The sequence below is a fragment of the Sminthopsis crassicaudata genome, chromosome 1 (genome assembly GCF_048593235.1).
Source record: "Sminthopsis crassicaudata isolate SCR6 chromosome 1, ASM4859323v1, whole genome shotgun sequence".
Taxonomy (NCBI): domain Eukaryota; kingdom Metazoa; phylum Chordata; class Mammalia; order Dasyuromorphia; family Dasyuridae; genus Sminthopsis; species Sminthopsis crassicaudata.
The window spans coordinates 61,089,366-61,109,332 of NC_133617.1; the positions used below are offsets into that span (position 1 = coordinate 61,089,366).

Below are 19,967 nucleotides of genomic sequence, written 5' to 3' on the forward strand. Positions count from 1 at the left end.
TTGGTGGCAGTTGAAATAGCACATCTCCTCCCAGAGATAAGCAGTTTCTGGAGGCACATTACAGTAGCCCAGAAAATCAGGCACTGGAGTGCTGAAAAGACCTCACTTAGTGAGTCCTTCAATGATAACATCGAAGCTCTGAGGAAGCTTCTGTGTTAACCACCCCTTCTCCTATAGCTAAACACAAAAAACTGTTTGCTGCCCTTGAAGTCAAAGGTATTCAGCACCTACTGCTTGTTATTTCCTATAGCACAAAAGCATTCCATCAAGATAATATCTCACAACTTCTTCTGCCATTCTCTATTTGAGGGTATCCCTTCAATTTTCAATTCTTTTCTACCACAAAATCCCACATATAAATCCTTTTCCTTTGATCTCTTTGGGATACGAATACAATACCTTTATTAATGGCATTGCTGGGTCAAAGGATATACCGGGTTTTATAGCCCTCTGGGTATAGTTCTAAATTGCTTTCCAGAATGTAGATCAGTTCATAAATCTATCAACAATGCATAATGTCCCAATATTTTCACCTTCTCTCCAATATTTATCAATTTTTATTCGATATTATCCAATCAATAGATGTGAAGTGCTTTCTCAAATTGCTTTAATTTGCAATTCTCTAATCAAGTTTTAGAGTATTCTTATTAGAGATCGTTTAGATTTCTTCTGAAAACTGGTTATTCCTATCTGTTGCTGATGGTGGTGATGTTCAGTCATGTCTAAATCTGACCCTTTGTGACCTCATTTTAAGTTTTCTTCCAAAGATAGTGAAGTGGTTTGCCATTTCCTTCTCCAGCTTATCTTACAGATGAGGAAACTGAGGCAAACTGGGTTGTGATTTATCCAAAGTCATGTCTTGAGATCAGATTTGAATTCAGAAAGATGAATCTTCTTGACTTTAGGCCGACACTCAATCCACAGTGTCATCCAGCTGCTTTCATATTCTTTGACTTAGGAGTGAACAGGATTTCAATTGGGGAATGAGTCCTTTTATAAATTTGACTCAGGTCTCTATAGAAATCTATAGATGTGAGAAATGAAATTTTTATAAGAGAAGCTTGCTTTAAAATTCCAACGCCACCCCTCCCCCCAATTTCTTGCTTTCCTTCCGATTTTGTTTTTGTTTGGGCAAAACCTTTTAAATGTAATGTGATCAGATATCCTTTTTGCATTTCATAATGTTCTCCCTTATTTGGTCTTAAATTCTTTTATTCGCATATCTGACAGGGGAAATTTACCATGTTCCCCTCATTTGCTCATATCACCCTTTTAGGACATCTAGTTCTCATTTAAAGACCATTAGATTCTCCATAACTCAAGAAAAGAGAGGATAGGGCTGGGAATTGAACGGAGAATCTTCCTCATACACAACTGAACGTGGGCCCAGGAAGAACGTTGGCAGGAAGAACAGGCTCTCAATTGTGATCCACTCTAATTCTAAATAATCCCAATGGCATTCAGATGATAGAACTTTAAAGCTCTTAAAAAGCCCTTTACAAGTACTTTCTCATTTGGTCCTCCGGGGCTGTTGTTATCCCTCCTATTTTAACAAAGGGGAAATAAAGGCAGGTATAGGTGAAGTCTCTTGTCCAGAGAGTCAGAGGCTGGATCTGAATGCCCACCTTGACTTCCGGTCCAGGGCTCTCTTCCTTGCATTACGTAGCTGCTCCAAGCCAAAGTGAAGGCGCGGGGTGGGGGTGGGGGGATAAGGGCCTTGGAGGGTGGGGACCGTGGGGGTGTCCAGAGTTGACAGCCTGATGGGGCGGGGCCCCCGAAAAAGGAGGGTCGGGGGAGGTCAGTGAGAGCACCTATAAAGCCCACGGAGGCCCGCCGAGAAGCACAGCGCGGCGTGACGGGGCGTGGCCAGGAGTATTTGCCAGGGAGGGGTGTTTCCGTAGGCCGTGGGGGGGAGGGCAATGATGAGGCGGGGCCTGTGAGAAGGGGGAGGGTTATGAGATTCCCTTCCCATCCCCCATCCCCCTTGTTCAGAAGTTGGAGCGACGATGCGGGCAAGGCCTAGGAAAAGGCTGGGGTTATGGGGACAGGGCCTGTGAGAGGCAAAAGCTGGCAGTTTCTGAGCAACTGATTTCCTTTCTTTTCCTCCCCCAGCTTCCCAAGGCGGGAACCCGCTCTAAGGACCCGGATGATCAGTGTTCAGAGGGCAGAAGACTTCGGAATTCAGGGCTTTCCGCTTGACTGGGAGGTGCCGGTCTCGTGACTATGTGGGCGGGGAAAATCACAAGGACAAATCACAGAACGACCTCCATTCGCTCAGGAAACGGAGGAGGAGAAAGGGGGGGAAAGGGAGGGACTGGGGAGCCACCAATCCCCGGGGGCGAGGGGCGTGCCTCAGGTCTCTGGGTGGAGAGGAGACGTGCCCACGCAGGGTGGGGCGGGGCTTGCCCAGAGCTCTCGAAGCCCCGCCCACTGGGTGGGCCGGAACGTTGACGGGGCGTGGTGCAGCCGATTGGGCCGGTTGGGGAGCCGAGCCCGAACGGGGGCTCGTCTGATTGCCCGGGGCAGGTGACCGCCTGTGTGGCTAGGACATGGAGGCTGTCTGGGCCTTGGTTCCCTGCTGCGTCCTCTGGGCCTGCGGGGCCCTGGGGATCGTCCTGGTCGGAGTCGCGCATCGCCTGGGCCTCTTCTACCAGCTCCTGCACCAGGTGCCCGGGAGGGAGGGAAGAGGCGCTGCCCCCGGGCCGGGATCAGGGCGGCTCGAGCCTAGCTAAATCTCGAGCCCTGCGCCCGGAGCTCCGTGGTATTCGGGGTGTTGTGGGCACGCGTGTAACACACACAGATCACAAAGGCCCTACGGTGCCACCTTAGAGAGGGACAAGGTCGCTTTGCAGGACATGGGCACCCGGCGGGCCTCCAGTGGAGGGAGCATTTAAAGCCCTTCCTCCCGCTTCCTTCCTCCTCTGCCTCCCTCCTCACTCTCCGGTGCCCTCTCTCCGTATCTCTCCATCTTTGCTTCCTGTTCCCCGTCTTCTTGCTTGGGCTCTTCCTTAAGCTGCCCAAATGTACTTTGCCCGGGAAGGGGTGGGGTGGGGTTGGCCTCGGAGGGAAGCGCTCCGGCCGTGCTGGGCCTGGGCATGGGAGGCCTGTGGCTCTCCTAATCTCCGAAAGTGGTGTCTAAGCACCCAAGCTTCCCGCCGTTCCCTAGCAGCCTCCGACTTCTCGTGTTCTGAGATGATCGCGGTCCTGTCAGTTTCAAGGATCCCAAACTGTGACACTTTACACAGTTCCCTCTTGTAGTAGGGAGAGTGGCGATGAGACCCGAGCCGAATTGGGCCCCCACGGAGGGAACTGACGAGCTTGAGAGAGTCTCCTCTGACGCAGCCTTCCAGCAGGAGACCCGGCCGCGCCAAGGCACTTACGTAGGGAAGGAGGGGTTAGGGAGACTGTGGACCCGCTATGGAAGCCTCTGCACTTTCCCTTTGGGACCAGAACCAAGGGCAGCTCCTAAGCTCAGAGCCCCTTTTGCTCAGTGGTAAATTGATCTTTGTGGAAGAATTGCCACCTTCATGCTTGGCTCTTGTACCGAGATCTCCAGTATTTCGGGTGAATGAGCCCACCTGCAGACCGTGTGCCACATGAATCATTCCCACGCCCTGCTGCCCCCCACCCTGCTTAGGTCCTTCCTGTCCCCTTACTCCTTACCTCTCACGTTCCAGGTGGACAAATCCAGTTCCCGGCATGGTGGGGAGAGTGTGGCGGCGGTGTTGCGAGCCCACGGCGTGCGATTCATATTTACATTAGTGGGTGGACACATTTCTCCCCTGCTGGTGGCAGCTGAGAAGCTGGGCATCCGAGTGGTGGACACCCGGCAGGAGGCCACGGCAGTCTTTGCTGCTGATGCTGTGGCCCGGCTCTCAGGTGCGGCCTTGATTCCTCAAGGGGAGGATGAAGGAGCATGGGTTACTATGGTTACTGAGGAGGACCCTGGGGAGGGAGGGGTTACCTCTCTAAGAGTTCTGCAATGGTGGGTATTGAGAGGGTGATTGGAGATGGCCCTGTGCTGCTTATGTCCATTAGAACCTCAGTGAACACTGGCTGACTGTGTGAATGCTGACTGCTGATAGGGGATTTGTCTGTGGCAGGGACTGTGGGTGTCGCTGCAGTGACAGCTGGGCCTGGCCTTACCAACACAGTGACTGCTGTGAAGAATGCCCAGATGGCCCAGTCACCTGTGCTGCTTTTGGGAGGGGCCGCTAGTTCACTGCTGAAGGTGAGGTGGGGCTGGCCTTCAAGGGTGGGTGTAACTGGGAGAAACAAAGCCTAGCCCCTTCTAGGCTGGGTGGGCAGAGCTGGAGGTAGCAGGAGCAGAGGGGGTTAAGTGGGACCTATAGTGGCAATTTTTCCTTGTGTCAGGGCCGGGGGCCACTTCAGGGCATCGACCAGATGTCTCTGTTCCGACCACTCTGCAAGTTCTGTGCCTCTGTGCGTCGGGTCCATGACATCATCCCCACTCTTCGGGCTGCGCTTGCTGCTGCCCAGTCTGGTACCCCAGGTAGGCAGGGTGTGAGATCGGGGAGGAGGGACAATGAAAGGGATTGTGCTGGGGGTGGGGTGTGACTGAGGGGGAGAATGGGGTCTTGGGGAGGATGGAGCAGGTGAGGTAGCCTCCTGTGCCCGCATTCCCAGGCCCTGTATTTGTGGAGCTCCCCATCGATGTGCTCTACCCTTACTTCTTGGTGGAGAGGGAGGTGATGCCCTCCAAAGCCCCCCAGAGCCTCATGGGAAAGCTCGTCTCCTGGTGAGCACTCCCCTGCTTCTCCCTCCTCCTCTTGCTTCTTCCTTTGCCCACCTTGTCCTTTTCCCCAGCCTTCATTCAGTCTATCAGCAGGCATTTATAAAGCCAGCTTTCCCTGGCCTATAGGAGAGATAAGAGGAGGAGACTTGAAGACTTGGTGCTTGTCCTCCCTGAACTAGTTCATTGTTTCATGGGGGATCTGGGATTCACATTGATGACACAATCAGGGAGCTAATTTATATGTTTCAGGGTGTATGGGCTTTGCCAGAAGCATCAAAATGGCCTTGAGCAGTTAGGGAAAGCCTTGTGGAGGAGGTAGCATGTGGGTAAAGCAAATCAATTTAACAGACATTTATTAAGCGTTTAATATGAGTAAGGTGGTTGGGCTGTCCTGAGATAAAAGTACCAAGTGACTCGACTGGGCTGTGTGGATAGAGGTGGAGATGAGGAGGGCTGTACCATATGCCCTAGCAGAACTGCATGTACAAAGCAGAGGGATATCTTTTGCATATAAGAGGGTATGTGAGGGGAGATTAGGTTAGAGTTAAAGGTAGGACCAACAGATGAAGCTTGAAAACCAGATAGGACTATGGTTCACTAGGATAAAGCAAGGAATGGGAGCTGTTGTAAGTTCTTGAACTGGGTACAGAGTGCATTGAAAAGGAGAGACTAAGGCAGAAGTCTTTAACCTTTTTTGATCTTGTAAAGGTACCTGGGGGGCACTGTAGCACACAGAGCACATGGCTGGAGTCAGGAAGACCTAACTTTACATCCAGCTTCACATATTTTCTACATCTTTGATCCTGGGCAAATTTAATTACCATTTCCTCATCTGAAAAATGGGGATAATAATAGCACGTACCTTCTAAGGTGTTGTAAGGCTAAAATGAGACATTTGTAAAGTGCTTTGTAAACCTTAAAGAGATAGATCTATCCATTTATCTATTCAACTATTTATTTACTCAGCTTTTTTTAAAAAAAATTTTTGTTTGTGTTATGATTTTCTGGTAAAACCTATAGATCCTTCTCAGAATGGTGTTTTTAAATATATAAAATAAAGTACATAGAATTCCAAAAGAAACTAATTATATCAAAATATAGTTATAATACACTGACAGAGACACATCTCAACAAATAAGTTCACAGATCCCAGATTAGGAACTCTTGGAGGGAAACTAGGTAGGAGGTTCTCCAAGTAATTCAGGTATAAGGTAGTGAGGACCTGGACCATGGTAGCATCAGGAATATTAAAGGAGAAAAATGAGAGACAAGAAAGAAGCACTGCTATACTTTGGGGTTAGAATAGATCCAGGAGAAAATGAATGGATGTCCATCAATTGGAGAATGGTTGGGTAAATTATGGTATATGAAGGTTATGGAATATTATTGCTCTGTAAGAAATGACCAACAGGAGGAATACAGAGAGGCTTGGAGAGACTTACATCAACTGATGCTGAGTGAAATGAATAGAACCAGAAGATCTCTGTACACTTCAACAACAATACTGTAATGAGGATGTATTCTGATGGAAGTGGGTATCTTCAACATAGAGAAGATCCAACTCACTTCCAGTTGATCAATGATGGACAGAAATAACTACACCCAGAGAAGGAACACTGGGAAGTGAATGTAAATTGTTAGCACTACTGTCTATCTACCCAGGTTACTTATACCTTCGGAATCCAATTCTTAACGTGTAACAAGAAAATTGGATTTACACACATATATTGTATCTAGGTTATACTGTAACACATGTAAAAATGTATGGGATTGCCTGTCATTTAGGGGAGGGAGTAGAGGGAGGGAGGGGAAAATTTGGAAAAATGAATACAAGGGATAATGTTATAAAAAAATTAGTCATGCATATATACTGTCAAAAAATTTATAATTATAGAATTAATAATAATAAAAAAGAATAGATCAGGAGATAGAAGGTGGAGAAGGAGGAAGATCCAAAGTGTTTTTTGAAAATCTTAGCCTGGGCAGTGTAATTGACTCAAGTGTCAAAAAAGAGTTAGTTTAGGGGTGAACAGGCTTGCTCTAGACATAATTGATTTAGATGATGTTTGGGTATCTACCTGGAGTAGGAATATGTGAAAATATCTTGGAATTAGGAAGCATGTAACACATTTATTGAATTGCATTGCTATACCAGGTAAGAAGCTGGGACTGAGTGTAGATAGGAAAGCTGCATCTTATCTAATCTCATCAAAAGGTTGAAGTTCAATTTTTCCTGAGAGGTTATGACTTTTCAAAGGTGACACTGAGTTAATGACAGAATCAAGACTAACATTCAAGTTATTTGCTTCTCAGTCTAATGAAGATAGTTAAAATTTTGTTAATAAATGATCTCCTTCAAGAAATGAGGATAGAAAAGAAGAGCCCAGAAAAAATAGTTGGATATTATTGACTTTGGAGAAGAAAAAACTATTGAAGGACATAAGATTACAGGGAAATGAAAGACCTAGGAATACCAGGTGATGGCTGTGTGTGGGGGGGAGGGTAAGGGTAAGTAGTGGTAGACAGAAGTATCAAATGATGCCAAGAAGACCTGGCAAATGAAAATGAGAAAGACTTTGGGAGACATGGAGAGGGTAGTATGATGGGAAAAGGATCATCCTTATAGAGCTGGAAGGTCCTGAGAAGTCATCTTATCTAGTCCCTAAATTTATAATTGAGGATACTGAGGCCTAGGAAACTTGAAATGACTAGTGTCAGCTCACATACATTGGTAAGTGTCCATGTGGGTATTTCCACTAACAATGGATTTAAGGTTAAAATTCCTGGCTTCAAGACCCAATTCTCATATTTACTAGGTCTGTGACTGTGGGTAAATCATATTATCTTACTGAGCCTCTGTTTACTCATCTATAAAAAGGGGTTAACTAACCTAAGATCTTTACAAATTCTCATATTTCATAATTTTGTATTAATTTGCTTTTCTAGTGGCTTTTTCCCTTTCCTAGTCCCTTGTGCTTCTTAATCCTCTGCCTTTTTTTTTTTTTTTAAACTCCTTGCCTCCTGTTTCTCCAGTTTAACCTATTTAGATTTTCTATGCTCTTTCCACCAGGTACCTGCAGAACCACTTGGCTAATTTGTTTGCAGGGGCCTGGGAGCCACAGCCTGAGGGCCCCCTGCCCTTGAACATTCCTCAGGCCTCTTCCCAGCAGGTGAGTTTACTGTGCTTCTCTGGGCCTGGGTTGTCTTCTCTGAGGTTCCCTGGGCATCAGTATGTGTGTGTGTGTAGGAGGGAGGGAGAGAGGGAGGGAGGGAGAAAGAGAGAGAGAGGAGGGAGAGAGGGAGGAGAGAGGGAAAGACGGAGAGGGAGAGGGAGAGAGAGAAAGAGAGAGAGAAGGAAGGAAGGGAGAGGGGAGAGAGGGAGAGGAGAGAGGGAGAAGGAAAGGAAGGAGAGGAGGGAGGGAAGGAGGGAGAGAGAGAGACAGAGAGAAAGAGACACACACACACACACACACACACACACACACACGTATAGACAGAGAAATAGAGATCTAGCAATAAGCAGAAGACCTTTTCTTTACTCTGTCCCGGGTATACCTTGACAGGTTCAGCGCTGTGTAGAGCTTGTAAGCCGAGCCAAGAAGCCTCTCTTGTTGCTGGGAAGCCAGGCCCTACTCCCCCCAACTCCCGCTGAGAGTCTTCGGTGAGGAGACTTTCTGTATTCCTCCTGGCCAGAGCTTCTGCTGAAGAGATCTTACTTCTCCTGACCCACTGTCTGCCCCCTCCCCCTCTGCCCCAATCTCCCTGGCTTCTGGTGAGACCGCCTTGCTTCTGTGCCTCCTTTGAGGAATCCCCTCCCTCTAATACAGAAAAGCTCTGTTTGCCCTCTTCCTCCAGGGCCTTAAGGGAGAAGAATCTACCCTATCTGCCCCTGCATGACCCCCTTCTCTTCAGGTCCCCTCATCCTGACCTAAGGCAAACTTGGGCTTCCTCTGGAAGGGTTGGGGGGAGGTATTTAGGGGAATGAGGCTGGCAAGAGGAACTGACTGATGGAATTGGTGACTACGAGGAGCTATTTCAGGTTCCTCTGATTTTTCTTTTCTCATTAGAGTTGCAGTGGAGTCTCTGGGTATCCCTTGCTTCCTAGGAGGGATGGCAAGGGGACTTTTGGGCCGGGATAGTCCCCTTCACATCAGGCAAAACCGCCGTGATGCACTGAAGGAGGCTGATGTGGTCATCTTGGCAGGTACCTGGGTCAATATGTAGGGGAAAGAGTGGAGGGAATGGTTGACAGCAGTTCATTTTTGCAAGTATCCTAGATTGGCATTCCCCATTACTTTTCCTGTTTTTGTAACTGCCTTCCCTTCCCCTCACTTCAAGCCCCCATATTCCCATTCTTGTTTTCAGGTTCATCTTTAAAAGATGGACTTTGTTCACCTTTCCACAGAATTACAGATGGAGTTTAGGACATGGTCCTTACATGGATGTTGCATTGGAAGCCTATTGTAGAAGTTTAGCCAAGATGGGATATGTTCACACCATCCTCTTTGACTAGACAAAATACAAAGTTCAATTGGATTAAAACATTAAAGTTTTGAAACAAGCATAACCAGTTAAAGTAGATATTTTAGAGACAGCTCCTTAAAGAAAAAAGAAAATGCCATTTATATAATAGCTCTCAATTCTTTAGTTCTTTAAGGCTTAACAAATACTGTACTTTCTCATGTATGATAGGACAGTATTACAGATGTTTCACATTTTGCCTCCATTGTCTATGACTATAGATTGTATAATAGTTTCTGATCTGAATTGGTAAAGAGAATCTTCAGGAAAAGCTCAGATGACTCAAGTGGATACAGTGCCAGCCCTGAAATCAGAAGGATTTAAGTTCAAATGCAGCCTCAGAAACTTATTCTTCTTAGCTGTGTAACCCTGCAAAAAAAAAAAAAATTCCTTACTAAGAAAAATCCTAATGAGATTACAGGGCTGGACCAAAAACAAAAATTAGCCTCATTTTACAGGCTGAGGAACGTGAGGCTCAAAAAGACTATCCAATGATATGGTATAGTGGATAGAGTATTAGAGTTGGAGTAGATGATAATTAGGTTCAAATCCTGCCCCTGACTTTTGTGATTTTTTGAGCAAGCCACTTAACATCTCTGTGCCTGTTTTTTTTTTTTAAGCTATAACTATATATACATATAAATTATCTATATATATATATATATATATATATATATATATATATATATATATATATATATATATATATATATATATATATATATATATAAAATAGTCTGCGCTTCCCAACCTTGGTTTTTGGAATCAGTCATGGAGAAGAAAAATAACATATTTCTATAGATAGATCAATCAAGTATTTAATGTGTATCAGGTGATACAGATGTAAGCAAACAAAATATCTTTCCCCTCAAAGAGCTTACATTCTGATAGGGCCTTTACCTTTCCATATATTTATTCATCTAACAGATGTTTACTGTGCACTGTTACTTCAGCCAATGCTGACTGCTTGTGCCCACAATCTACCATTTATACCCACTTTGGGTGCTGTGGCTGGCAGTGAAAGCCTGATTCTGGTGACATCATTGATGAGTAAAACAGGGTCTAAAGCTTGCAGTCCAGTCAGTTGTAAAGTACACAGAACAGAATGCCTTTGAAATATGAACTGTGAATTAAACGAAGTTTCTTTGATTTCATTATCTTCCCATGATACTGACCATCATGCTTCATCCCCCCTTCAGCTTCCTGCTGTGTTTTAAGTTTGTGGTGTCCTTCCCAAACCCCCAGGTGCTGTGTGTGACTTTCGCCTGTCCTATGGCCGTATCTTAAGCCGAAGTAGCAAAATTATTACCATCAATCGTGACCGAGAACAATTGCTGCTCAACTCTGACCTTTTCTGGAAGCCTCAGGAGGCTGTGCAAGGTGAGCAGGGTTCCCTAGGATTCACTGCTTGGTTTTTAGACCATAGAGTTTAGATATGGGTGGAATCGTAAAGATGATGTAATCCAATGCTCTCATTTTACAGAGGAAGAAACTGAGAACCGGAAAGGAAAATTTTCTCATGGTCCAAGGCAGTAAATAAACAGCAGAGCTAGGTTCTAACTTTTAAAATTCCAGTGCTTAATGCACTTTACCATACTGGATTTCTCACAATCCTTTAATGTGAATAATGGAGTAGAGGCCATTTGGCTGAGTGACTGTGGTGGCGGCTTAGAATCAGGAAGATTTCAGTTCAAATCTCATTCCTGACACTAGCTGCATGATCTCCAAACAGATCACTTAATCTGACTATTCCTAAGGAGTGCCATCTGCCTGCCTGTCACTAGTTGGTGTTCCTATGCCTGTGTAGATGAGTGATGATATTGGGAGGAGACGACTTATGGAACACATATATATTATTTCATTTTATCTTGTCTACACTTCCATGAAGCAGGTAGGACAGGTCATCCTTGCTTTACATGAAATGGAAGCTCAGAAGGGAGATAAGGGCAGAGTTAGGCCTTGAATGGAGGTGGAAGAATCTTTCTCCCATGACACCTGCTCTACCCTCTTTACTCTAGCCTTGCCTGGCGTTACTGAGAGGTTTTTGTCCCATATCTGATTACTCCCTTGTCTCTTTGTTCTTACCTGGAGATTCTAGCCAGAAGGAGATAGAAAGAGGAAAGGGAATAAACAATTATATAGTTATCTACTAAGTGCTTTACAGATTTTATCTCATTAGATCCCCAGAACAATGCTGCAAGATAGGTAATGTTATGATCTCCGATTTAAAGTTGAGGAAACAGAGGTTAAATTATTTGTTGAGATACAGCTCAGAGGTGTCTGAGGCAGGATTGGTGCCATGGATAGAAAACTGGCCTTTGCTGGGTTTAAATCTGGCCTCAGACATTTAACACTTCCTAACTCTATGAACCTGGGCAAGTCACTTATCCTATTTGCCTCAGTTTCCTCATCTGTCAAGTGAGCTAGAAAAGGAAAGGGCAACCTATCCTGGTATCTTTGCCAAGAAAATCCCAAATAGGCTCAAGAATAGTTAGACATAACTGAAAATGACACAGCAACTTCCTGACTCCAGGACTTGCCTTCTGTCCACTGTGACATACAGCTGCCTCAAAAGGCCTTCTCTCTCCTTCCTTTTGAACTTTTTCCTACTGATTAGGTTCTTCCTGCCCACTGGGGCAGAGGCTGCCATCTCAGCATTTAATCCTAGTCCCACCAATTATTTTCTTCCCAGGGGATGTAGGCTCCTTTCTGCTAAGGCTAGTGGAAGGGCTTCAAGGCCAGACCTGGAACCAGGACTGGATTGAGCAGCTTCAAGAGGCTGACCGGAAGAAGGAACAGGCCAATCGGTGGGTTTTGCAGGTGGTTTATCATTGGGTACAGAAGTTCTGGAATGGTAAGGGGAATGGGCTAAAGTATGTATGGGGGAGGGAATGAGCAGGGTTCTGCAAAGGCCAAAGCAGGTTCCTCTGGTTTCTGAAAATGAGTAAACTAGAGTGGTTGGAGAGTGTTTCTTTCAGGGGGCTAACAGGCTGCCTATTCTAGAGAAAAGGCATCAGTGCCTACAACCCACCACTTGAATCCACTTTTGGTGTTGGAGCTGGTTGAGAAGACCTTGCCAGATAACTCAGTGCTGGTGGTAGATGGTGGAGATTTCGTGGGCAGTGCTGCTTACCTGGTCCGGCCCCGAGGCCCTTTGTGCTGGCTTGATCCTGGTGAGTAGGTACCAGGAACAACTGTGCCCTTTCATCTTTTTTTGGAGAGTCCTAGATCTAGAAAAGCTTGGAGAACTTTTGGACATGCTATCTTCTTTCCTCTTCTTGATTCTTCACAGGAGCCTTTGGGACATTAGGAGTAGGAGGAGGATTTGCACTTGGTGCCAAGTTGTGCCGGCCTGATGCAGAAGTAAGCTGCAGAATAGGGTGAGGGGTGCCAGCCTATGGGTTACTACTTTACTATGTTGCTTACTTTTCTTTCCTTAGGTCTGGGTCCTCTTTGGAGATGGTGCTCTTGGCTACAGTATCATTGAATTTGATACCTTTGTCAGACACAAGGTATGTAGGCACAGTAGGGGGTGTTCTTGCTGTACCCCGACAGCAAATCTTGGACCTGTGAGAGAATTGCTCATCTGTGAAGAGGGAGTACAATTTGGAAGGAATTTTTGCTCATCCCTCAATTGTTTTTTCCCCTTCTCTTCGAGGGGTGCTATCTCTCTACTCTTTGGCTTTCATTGTCTTAGCTTGGGACAAAGGGAAGATTTGGGGGTTAGGATTCCTACCTTGTGTTTCTTTTCTTTCAGATTCCTGTTATTGCTGTGGTGGGGAATGATGCATGTTGGACCCAGATCTCTAGGGAGCAGGTGCCCTTGTTTGGCAGTAATGTGGCCTGTGGTCTGACTTACACTGGTAAGGAGGTTTGGGAGACAGTGGGAGCGTGGTGGGCAGCCCTTCCTTCCTCTTTTTCCTTTCTTGAGTCCTAGAGATAGATAAGCCACTTGCAGCTTTATTCTAAAGCCATATTCTGATTGTTTTCTCATGTTGTTCCTGCAGATTATCATGTGGTGGCACAAGGGTTGGGATCTCAAGGCTTCCTGCTGTCAAGGGAGAATGAAGAAAAGGCTGTAGAAGTGCTGCAGACTGCCCAGCAGCGGTGTCGTGAAGGCCAGCCTGTTCTTATTAATGTGCTCATTGGAAAGTCAGACTTCCGGGATGGCTCCATCTCTGTGTAGGGAGACCTATTTCTACATCATCTTGTGCCCTGATCTCCCTATGCCACTTGTTAGACAGAGTGGCCATCTTTCCCTTCCCCCTTCCTCAGAGAATACTGATTCAGACAGTATCAGATGAGTAGGAAGGGAACACCTGAGAGTGAGAACCAGAGATGTACCCTGGGTAAGAGATGTACCCTGGATGATGAGTTCAACCTCAGGCTAGGTTGAAGCATCTTCTTTTCCCATGAACCTTGGTTCAATAAAATTCCAATCTAGGCCTTTGGTGGCCCAAGGACTCAGCCCTGGTACCTGTGCATAATGATTTATTGTTCACACAGTGGGGATGGGGTTGAGGGAGGGTATTAGGTGATGGTGAGAAGGACCCTAACTTTCCCACCAATGGCTCCTCACAAGTGAGAGAGATTTGGGTTGGGGTAGGGTTCCACAGTGGTGCCTACTGGTTGTAGCCTCAGAGAGTATATATCCACTGCTGACTCATCCCCATCTTTTCCCTGACCTAGAGCCCCAGACATCTATATAAATGTATTTATATAATTTTCTCTCTTATTCTCAACACACACATATAAACATACACACAAACATACATATTCTCACAGCTGGAGGCAATAAATAAGAGCCTGTTCGTACCAAAGTATACCAGCCTGGCTCTTGGAGGGAGGGGGAGAGGGATGGAAGGGTAAGTGCTTAGTTTGGTGGGCCTGAGAAGGTTAGGACCTTACTCTGCCACCCCTACTTGCTCTTCTGAGGCAACGACTGACTTTTCCTATCCCCTTCTTTGGGAGCAGGGGGAGGGGGTGCATACTTTTGGAGGTAGGGCAAAAGTCAATACCAGTTGCTCTGTCTGGGTGGCCCTGACTGTGATAAGCTCAAGGACTTCCAAAACGACACTGCTCGTTTTAGTGCTTAGGGAGACAGGAGGTGGCAGAGCACTTGGTCCAAAGCTAATACTGATTTGGCTGGCAGCAGCGAGGGAGGGTGTGGCGGAGTGTGCCCCGAGGGGCGGGTGGCTGATCACAGCAAGATAGTAAGTCATAAGATTTTAGAACTGGAAGAGACCTTGGAGATCATCTAGTCTAGGAGACTGAGGCCCAGAGAGCTGACGTGACCTGCCCTAGCAGGCAGGGGGGCAAGGAGCTTAGATTCTCTGCTCTTTCCACGCCAGTCTCTTTCATTGGGAAAAATGGCTGCACTAGCCCCTGCCTTCCACAGAGGTTACCAACCTGGCCTCCGGAAAAGCAGTCCCTGGTTTTCAGGGGAAAGGTCTGTGGTCAGAGGGCTTCTTATCCCTGTTAAGGATGCTCCTGGGGAACGAGATGGCCCTTGACAATGGAAGGCTGGTCCCTAGCAACAAGGAAGCATGGTCCCTAGCAACGGGAGGCGGGGTCCCTGTCAGGCCTCAAAGGCACACGTTTATCTGCTTGGACAGCTCCCTCTCCAGGTCTAGGATCAGGGTGTCAAAGTCCTTGAGGTTGAGGCGGGTGTTGAAAGGCGCCTCAGGGTCATCATCCATGAGAGCAAAGTCGCCCACGAAGTCATCGGCTCTCTCTTGCCCTCTGCCTTCATCCTCGTCATCCTCGTCTTCGTCTTCGCTGCTCCCCGGGACTTGATCGTAATCTGGGCCGGACAGGAAGTCCCGCCCATAAGACAGGAAGTCCCGCCCGCAGATGCTCCAGTCTCCAGCGTAGCGGTTGCTAGGAGGGCTTTCGGGCCCACTTCGGTCTCGGGGCCGAGTCACCACTTCGGGCTCCCCCAGCGGCAGTTCCAGCAGGGGCTGCCGCTTCGGGCGGAGGTAGGGGACGCTGTCTGGAGGATCCGGGGGACGACGGGGATCTGGGGGAAGAGGGGAAAGGAATGTCCAAGAGCTGGCTCCGAGCCGACATTCGACCCCCTAATCGACCTTGGGAGCGGGCTGCAAGCTAGTCTCTAGATAGCCTGGTTGACAGGTTGGGGGGGGGGGGCAGTGTCACGGAATTCGGATCTCTGATTGGCTAGATGGTGGGTGTGGCCTTCATGTGGCTGAGGCCCATCTTTGGCTAGGTAGAGGCGTGGCCTCTAAAACGATTTAGCCCCTGATTGGCCTCAATACAGGCATGATTACAGGGGATTGGCCTTCCTCATGGCTGATTGATGGACAAGGCCTCTGGGGGATTGGATTTCTGCTTGGGATGGGTGGGGCCTGAAGGAGGCGGAGCTTACCTGGCCAGGCTTGCAGCAGATAGTGCAACACCTCGATGTGACGTTTGAAGTCCACGGCGCTGGCTAGGCTGGAGCCCGAGCCGGAGCCCGAGCCGGAGCCCGGGGCAGGGTAGCCACCTCGGAGCCGGCTGGGCGCTTGGCGCGGGGGCAGCAGTACAGGCCCGAAGCAGACAGCTAGGTTCTGGGGGGTCATGCGGTTGTGGGCGTGGAAGGAGGAGACCAGGCGCAGGTGGTCCAGGAGCAGAGTCAGCGTGGCCTGGAGGAGTGCGTGGGAAGGAGGAAAGTGCCGCGTATATAAACGGGCGGGGGGGGGGGGCGAGCCCGGCTGCGGTGAGGGACCCCAGCTCGCTCTGTCCCACTGGAGTCCTGTCTTCCCTCCCTCTGGCTCCCTGAACTCCCGGCTCTGTCCTCCCAATCTTTCCTCCCATCCTCCTCCTTTCCCATCTTACCCCCTCATCCTCGCGTCCCCATCTCCAAACCATCTCAGTTTCTAACCTTTGACTTCACCCAGCACCCCTTGCTCCTGATATCTCCCTCTCCCTGCCCCCAGCTTTCCTCCTGTTCCCGAGGGCCCTAGGCAAGGTCTCAGTAACGGGGCCACCGTCCGCCCGACGTCGGGTTCTCGCTGTAACTCAGGTCAGCACAAAATAAAGGATCCCAGGCGGGGCCTCCGCGCGCACTTTGGTGAAAAGAAGGTTATAAAGAGCCCGTGGGCCACTTTCCATCCCCCTTCCCCTGCCTTTAGATGCTCTCTTCCCCATCCTTCTCCTCTCCCAATCCGCTTACCCTCTCCACGGGAGGCAGACACTGGAGGAGCTCCCGGGTGCCCTGCGGGCTGACCCTGCCTCTGGCTGGCCCCTGCCTCATGGCCTCCAGCACCACCTGGTAGAGCGGTGGGGTGATGAGGGGGGTGGGCAGCTCCCTCAGGTAGTCCTTGAGGATCCCTACGGAAGTGAGCCCCAGCTCAGATTAGGATTCCTTGTCTCTTCTTGCTGGTTATGCCCTATTTGTAGTCCTGGCCTTTGAGTTGGAACAGAGGTGGGATTTGGAGGAGGGGAAAAGGGGAGTAGAGAGGTGAGATTTCCCAGAGACATAGAAGAGAGAAAAGGGAGGCTGGACTAGCAGGATGGTGCCTTATGGGAGAGAAGGCAGAGGGAACTCTTTTAGGGGAACTTTGATGTGGGAGTGGGATTAGAGGAGCCAAAGGGAGGTGGAGAACCAGAGAGCAGGAGGGGCAGAGGAGACCTGGCCTGAGGGGAAAGTGCTGACCTGTGATAACATTGATGTCTGGGTATAACTCCTCCGAGAGGCTCACTGCGGCACTGTCTCGCTCAAAGGCGTCCCGGAGTTCCTTCTTCACAGCTGCTGAGCCACATAGCCGGTACAGCCCCACCACCTGGGAGGGGAAGAGAAGTGCTTGATATGGCTAGGGATCTAGACCACAGAGTGGTGGCCCATATCAACCCAGGATCCAGGAAGTTAGGGCGAGAGGAGAGAAAATGGACATCTGGTATAGAAAAGAGAATGTGGCAGACTAGGGTCCCAGGGCCTCACCCGGAGTCCCCTCCTTTCGATCTGCCCAATGCACTTCTGGATGATGAGGGGCACATGACCTGGAGCTTGTTCCCGCTCTACAAGCAATGGCAGAGGTAACCCAAAGACTCTGGGCTCCTGGCTTCTTGGGGCTTCCTGCTGTTCCCAGAGTGTCAGCTTTGCATATAACAGGCCTTGGGGCTCTAGCCTCACTGCTAGCTGCTGGGCCCGGCACCCTGGGAGTAAGATATAAGAGTATGACATAGAGACAAGGTCTAATTGCAGGCTCCGGAGCCTGTCTGTAACAGTCCTGCTCCCCATGTTCAGTTCCTTGTATCCTTACCCATTGTCTGGTCACCCAATCTTCCCATATCTTAAATTCCTATTCCTTGCTGGTCTGAGCCCTTGTTCCCTTACCAGGGAGGCCTTAGTCTTGACTCCCTTATTCTGCCCTCAAGACCTTACTTGATCTCTCCCCCAATTTTGCTCTCTGCTCTGTCCCCACACCCCCATGCACCTCGGAAAAGAGAGGGCAGCAGCACAGTGCCATGAGCACAGGGACGGTGGCGCTGAATACAGGGGTCCCAAACCAGGATTAAGGCTCGGAGCAGATGGGCAGCCTCCAGCTCTAGGTGGAAGGTGTGGTCAAGCCTTAGGAAATCGGTACCACCCCCTCGAAGTGGTCCTGTCCTGGCTTTTGGAACACCATCCACTTGTAGCAGGCAACAAAGATTTGGCGAGGTGGGTCCTGGTGGCAGGCGCAGTCCCCCTAACCCATATAGGTGCAGACTGAGGCGCCCCCAAAGGGCAGGGGGTGAAGCACGGGGTGGTGTAGCTGCTTCGTAGGGCTGGAAGGCATCTGGAGATGGGTGAGGGGGCCGTTCAGGGGAGTCACCATCACTGAGGTAGCCGGCCTGGCTCCCCTGGGCTCCCTCTGTACATCTTTGTGCTCCCACGCTGCTATCCAGGTGATACCGGCTTATGACCGAGCCAGCTGGGGCTGCCCGTTCCCTTTCACCCTCACGGTCCCGCCCACTTCTGGGCCCTCGGAGGCTCAGTCGACGCCTCAGTTCGGGCAATTTTTTCATCTTCATTGAGAGGCGCCTTGCAGGGCCTGGAGATTTGGTTCGTGATGGTTTAGCAGGGGGATTGCTGGGGACAACCTCTGGGGCTGGTCCTATGGAAAAGCAGAGGAGAAGTTAGGTTCTGGAAGGCAGAGGACTAGACTTAGAGACTGAGGGACAGAGAATGAAGGAGGGTGAGGGGATACTAATGGGACAGGGACTATCAGGCAGAGAGCAGGGGTCAAGAGGACTGTGGCAGATTGGTCGAGAAGGCTGGGAAGCAGGGTGAATTAGGATAAAGCTGTTACAGACTAGACAGAAGGTCTTGGGGGCTGGAGGCAGTTGAGCAGAGAGATTTAGGAAGAAAGTAAGGATCATTTATTACCACCAGGGGCTGCACCCTCCTGCTGGGCTGGTGTGGTCTGGGCTGTCCTTCCCCCAGATGCCTGGCTTCCTGGGTCCTCTTCAGGGATAGGATTGTACCATATCTCTCCCACTAGTTCATTTGGTCCTCCAGATCCTAGACTTGTTTCCTCAGGAGCCTTGCTGCCTCCCAGCACCCAGCGGCGGCTGCTGGACTCCAGGCTCTGCAGGTAGGCCCCCCGGGCTGGGTTTCTTGACACTTCAGGACAGGGAGGTTCCTCTTCCCCAAGCCCTGCTGCTTCTATCTTGGGGACTTCGAGTGCTGGCTCAGGAACACTGGGTTCTGGGATTGGGGCTGGGCGGCCTATGAGGACAGGGGGGAGGTGAGACTGTCCCCTTCTAATCTGCTGAGAGGAGGGGAGGGGTCCAGCCTTAAATCCCCTCTCCCCTTTCACATCCACTTAGGGTTTTAAGCAAAGCCTGACAATAGTAGAGATGTCCCCCTCCTTGCCATCTCCTCCCCCTTCTTAGCATTCTCCCAGGGTTCTGCTCCCCACACATTATCATCCAACCAACTAAAGGGTTCCCTCCTCACCGTTTTCACTGCCCCTTAACTCCCTGTCCTTGGTCCACCAAGAGAGCAGCAGGCACTCTAGATCTCTCCTGGGATTGTCAGCCATTCCAACTGTATAACGGTTTGGCGTCCTACCCCATCCCGCCCCCCTTCCCCCCTTCATCCTTCCACCCTTTGCTCCCAGATCACCAACCCCACTCCATTCTCTGAGGCACCACCTCCTCCTTCATCCAGCCTCCACCTTGGGGTCCTTCATTTGGGAGGGCTGAATATGGACGAGATGTCAGTGCTGGAGCTCTGGCTCTGGGAACTCCCCTTGGACCTCACCTCTATCCTTCACATCCGACTTTTTCCGAGGAAGTTTCTCCCGGCCCCGAAGGCGGGAGAAGGTTTTCCTGAGTAGCGGCTCGGCCATGCTGGGGGCTGGGGTTGGGGGCTGGGCCAGGGTCCTGCCAGGCCAGGCAGAGCCCCTTGCCCCGGGCCGCCCCCTCCCCTCTTCTCCTTGCCTGCCCACTCCACTAGATTTCTCCCTCCCTCCCTCCCTCTCTGCTTCCCTCCCTCCCTCAGGCAGGAAACAAATTCCAGGAATGCTTTGGCCCAAACTTTTTTTTTTTTTTCTTCCCTTGGCCAGAGCAGGTGCTGCTGGGAGATGTAGTTTTTGCTTGGGGGAGGGGACCGATAGGATGGGAAGCTGGGAAGAGTGGATGGAGAGAGACTTTAGGGAGCTGCAATTGTAAAGCGGGGGAATTCCAGAAGATGGGGATTATGGGA

The 19,967-nt window shown here is 49.4% G+C and overlaps 2 protein-coding genes across 2 annotated transcripts; one reads left to right on the forward strand and one right to left on the reverse strand.

Annotated features, from left to right (window-relative positions):
- Positions 1 to 2,377: 2,377 nt before the first annotated feature.
- On the forward strand, positions 2,378 to 13,744 carry ILVBL (ilvB acetolactate synthase like). The gene is made up of 15 exons (XM_074306737.1): positions 2,378 to 2,666; positions 3,678 to 3,879; positions 4,104 to 4,231; positions 4,375 to 4,513; positions 4,648 to 4,759; positions 7,827 to 7,926; positions 8,320 to 8,417; positions 8,824 to 8,960; positions 10,523 to 10,657; positions 11,970 to 12,084; positions 12,281 to 12,450; positions 12,570 to 12,640; positions 12,718 to 12,789; positions 13,035 to 13,140; positions 13,285 to 13,744. The coding sequence occupies exons 1-15, from the start codon at positions 2,550 to 2,552 to the stop codon at positions 13,461 to 13,463; spliced, it is 1,881 nt and encodes a 626-aa protein (XP_074162838.1). The 5' UTR covers positions 2,378 to 2,549; the 3' UTR covers positions 13,464 to 13,744.
- A 7-nt stretch (positions 13,745 to 13,751) lies between these two features.
- On the reverse strand, positions 13,752 to 19,714 carry SYDE1 (synapse defective Rho GTPase homolog 1). Its single transcript, XM_074306751.1, has 8 exons — positions 19,524 to 19,714; positions 18,645 to 18,986; positions 17,713 to 18,372; positions 17,217 to 17,431; positions 16,932 to 17,058; positions 16,449 to 16,606; positions 15,663 to 15,918; positions 13,752 to 15,296 (listed from the first exon to the last, which is right to left on the reverse strand). Exons 1-8 carry the CDS (start codon positions 19,609 to 19,611, stop codon positions 14,863 to 14,865), a joined length of 2,280 nt encoding a protein of 759 aa, XP_074162852.1. The 5' UTR covers positions 19,612 to 19,714; the 3' UTR covers positions 13,752 to 14,862.
- Between the last annotated feature and the right edge of the window lie 253 nt (positions 19,715 to 19,967).

What these genes read in the sequence shown, in the direction of transcription:
- ILVBL (XM_074306737.1), top strand. Translation starts at nt 2,550, where the DNA reads ATGGAGGCTGTCTGGGCCTTGGTTCCCTGCTGCGTCCTCTGGGCCTGC. An exon ending in TCTACCAGCTCCTGCACCAG is followed by an intron (nt 2,667 to 3,677) that starts GTGCCCGGGAGG and finishes CTCACGTTCCAG; the next exon opens with GTGGACAAATCCAGTTCCCG. An exon ending in ATGGGAAAGCTCGTCTCCTG is followed by an intron (nt 4,760 to 7,826) that starts GTGAGCACTCCC and finishes TCTTTCCACCAG; the next exon opens with GTACCTGCAGAACCACTTGG.
- SYDE1 (XM_074306751.1), bottom strand. Translation starts at nt 19,611, where the DNA reads ATGGCCGAGCCGCTACTCAGGAAAACCTTCTCCCGCCTTCGGGGCCGG. An exon ending in GCTGCCCTCTCTTTTCCGAG is followed by an intron (nt 17,432 to 17,712) that starts GTGCATGGGGGT and finishes TCTTACTCCCAG; the next exon opens with GGTGCCGGGCCCAGCAGCTA. An exon ending in TCGAAAGGAGGGGACTCCGG is followed by an intron (nt 17,059 to 17,216) that starts GTGAGGCCCTGG and finishes TTCCCCTCCCAG; the next exon opens with GTGGTGGGGCTGTACCGGCT.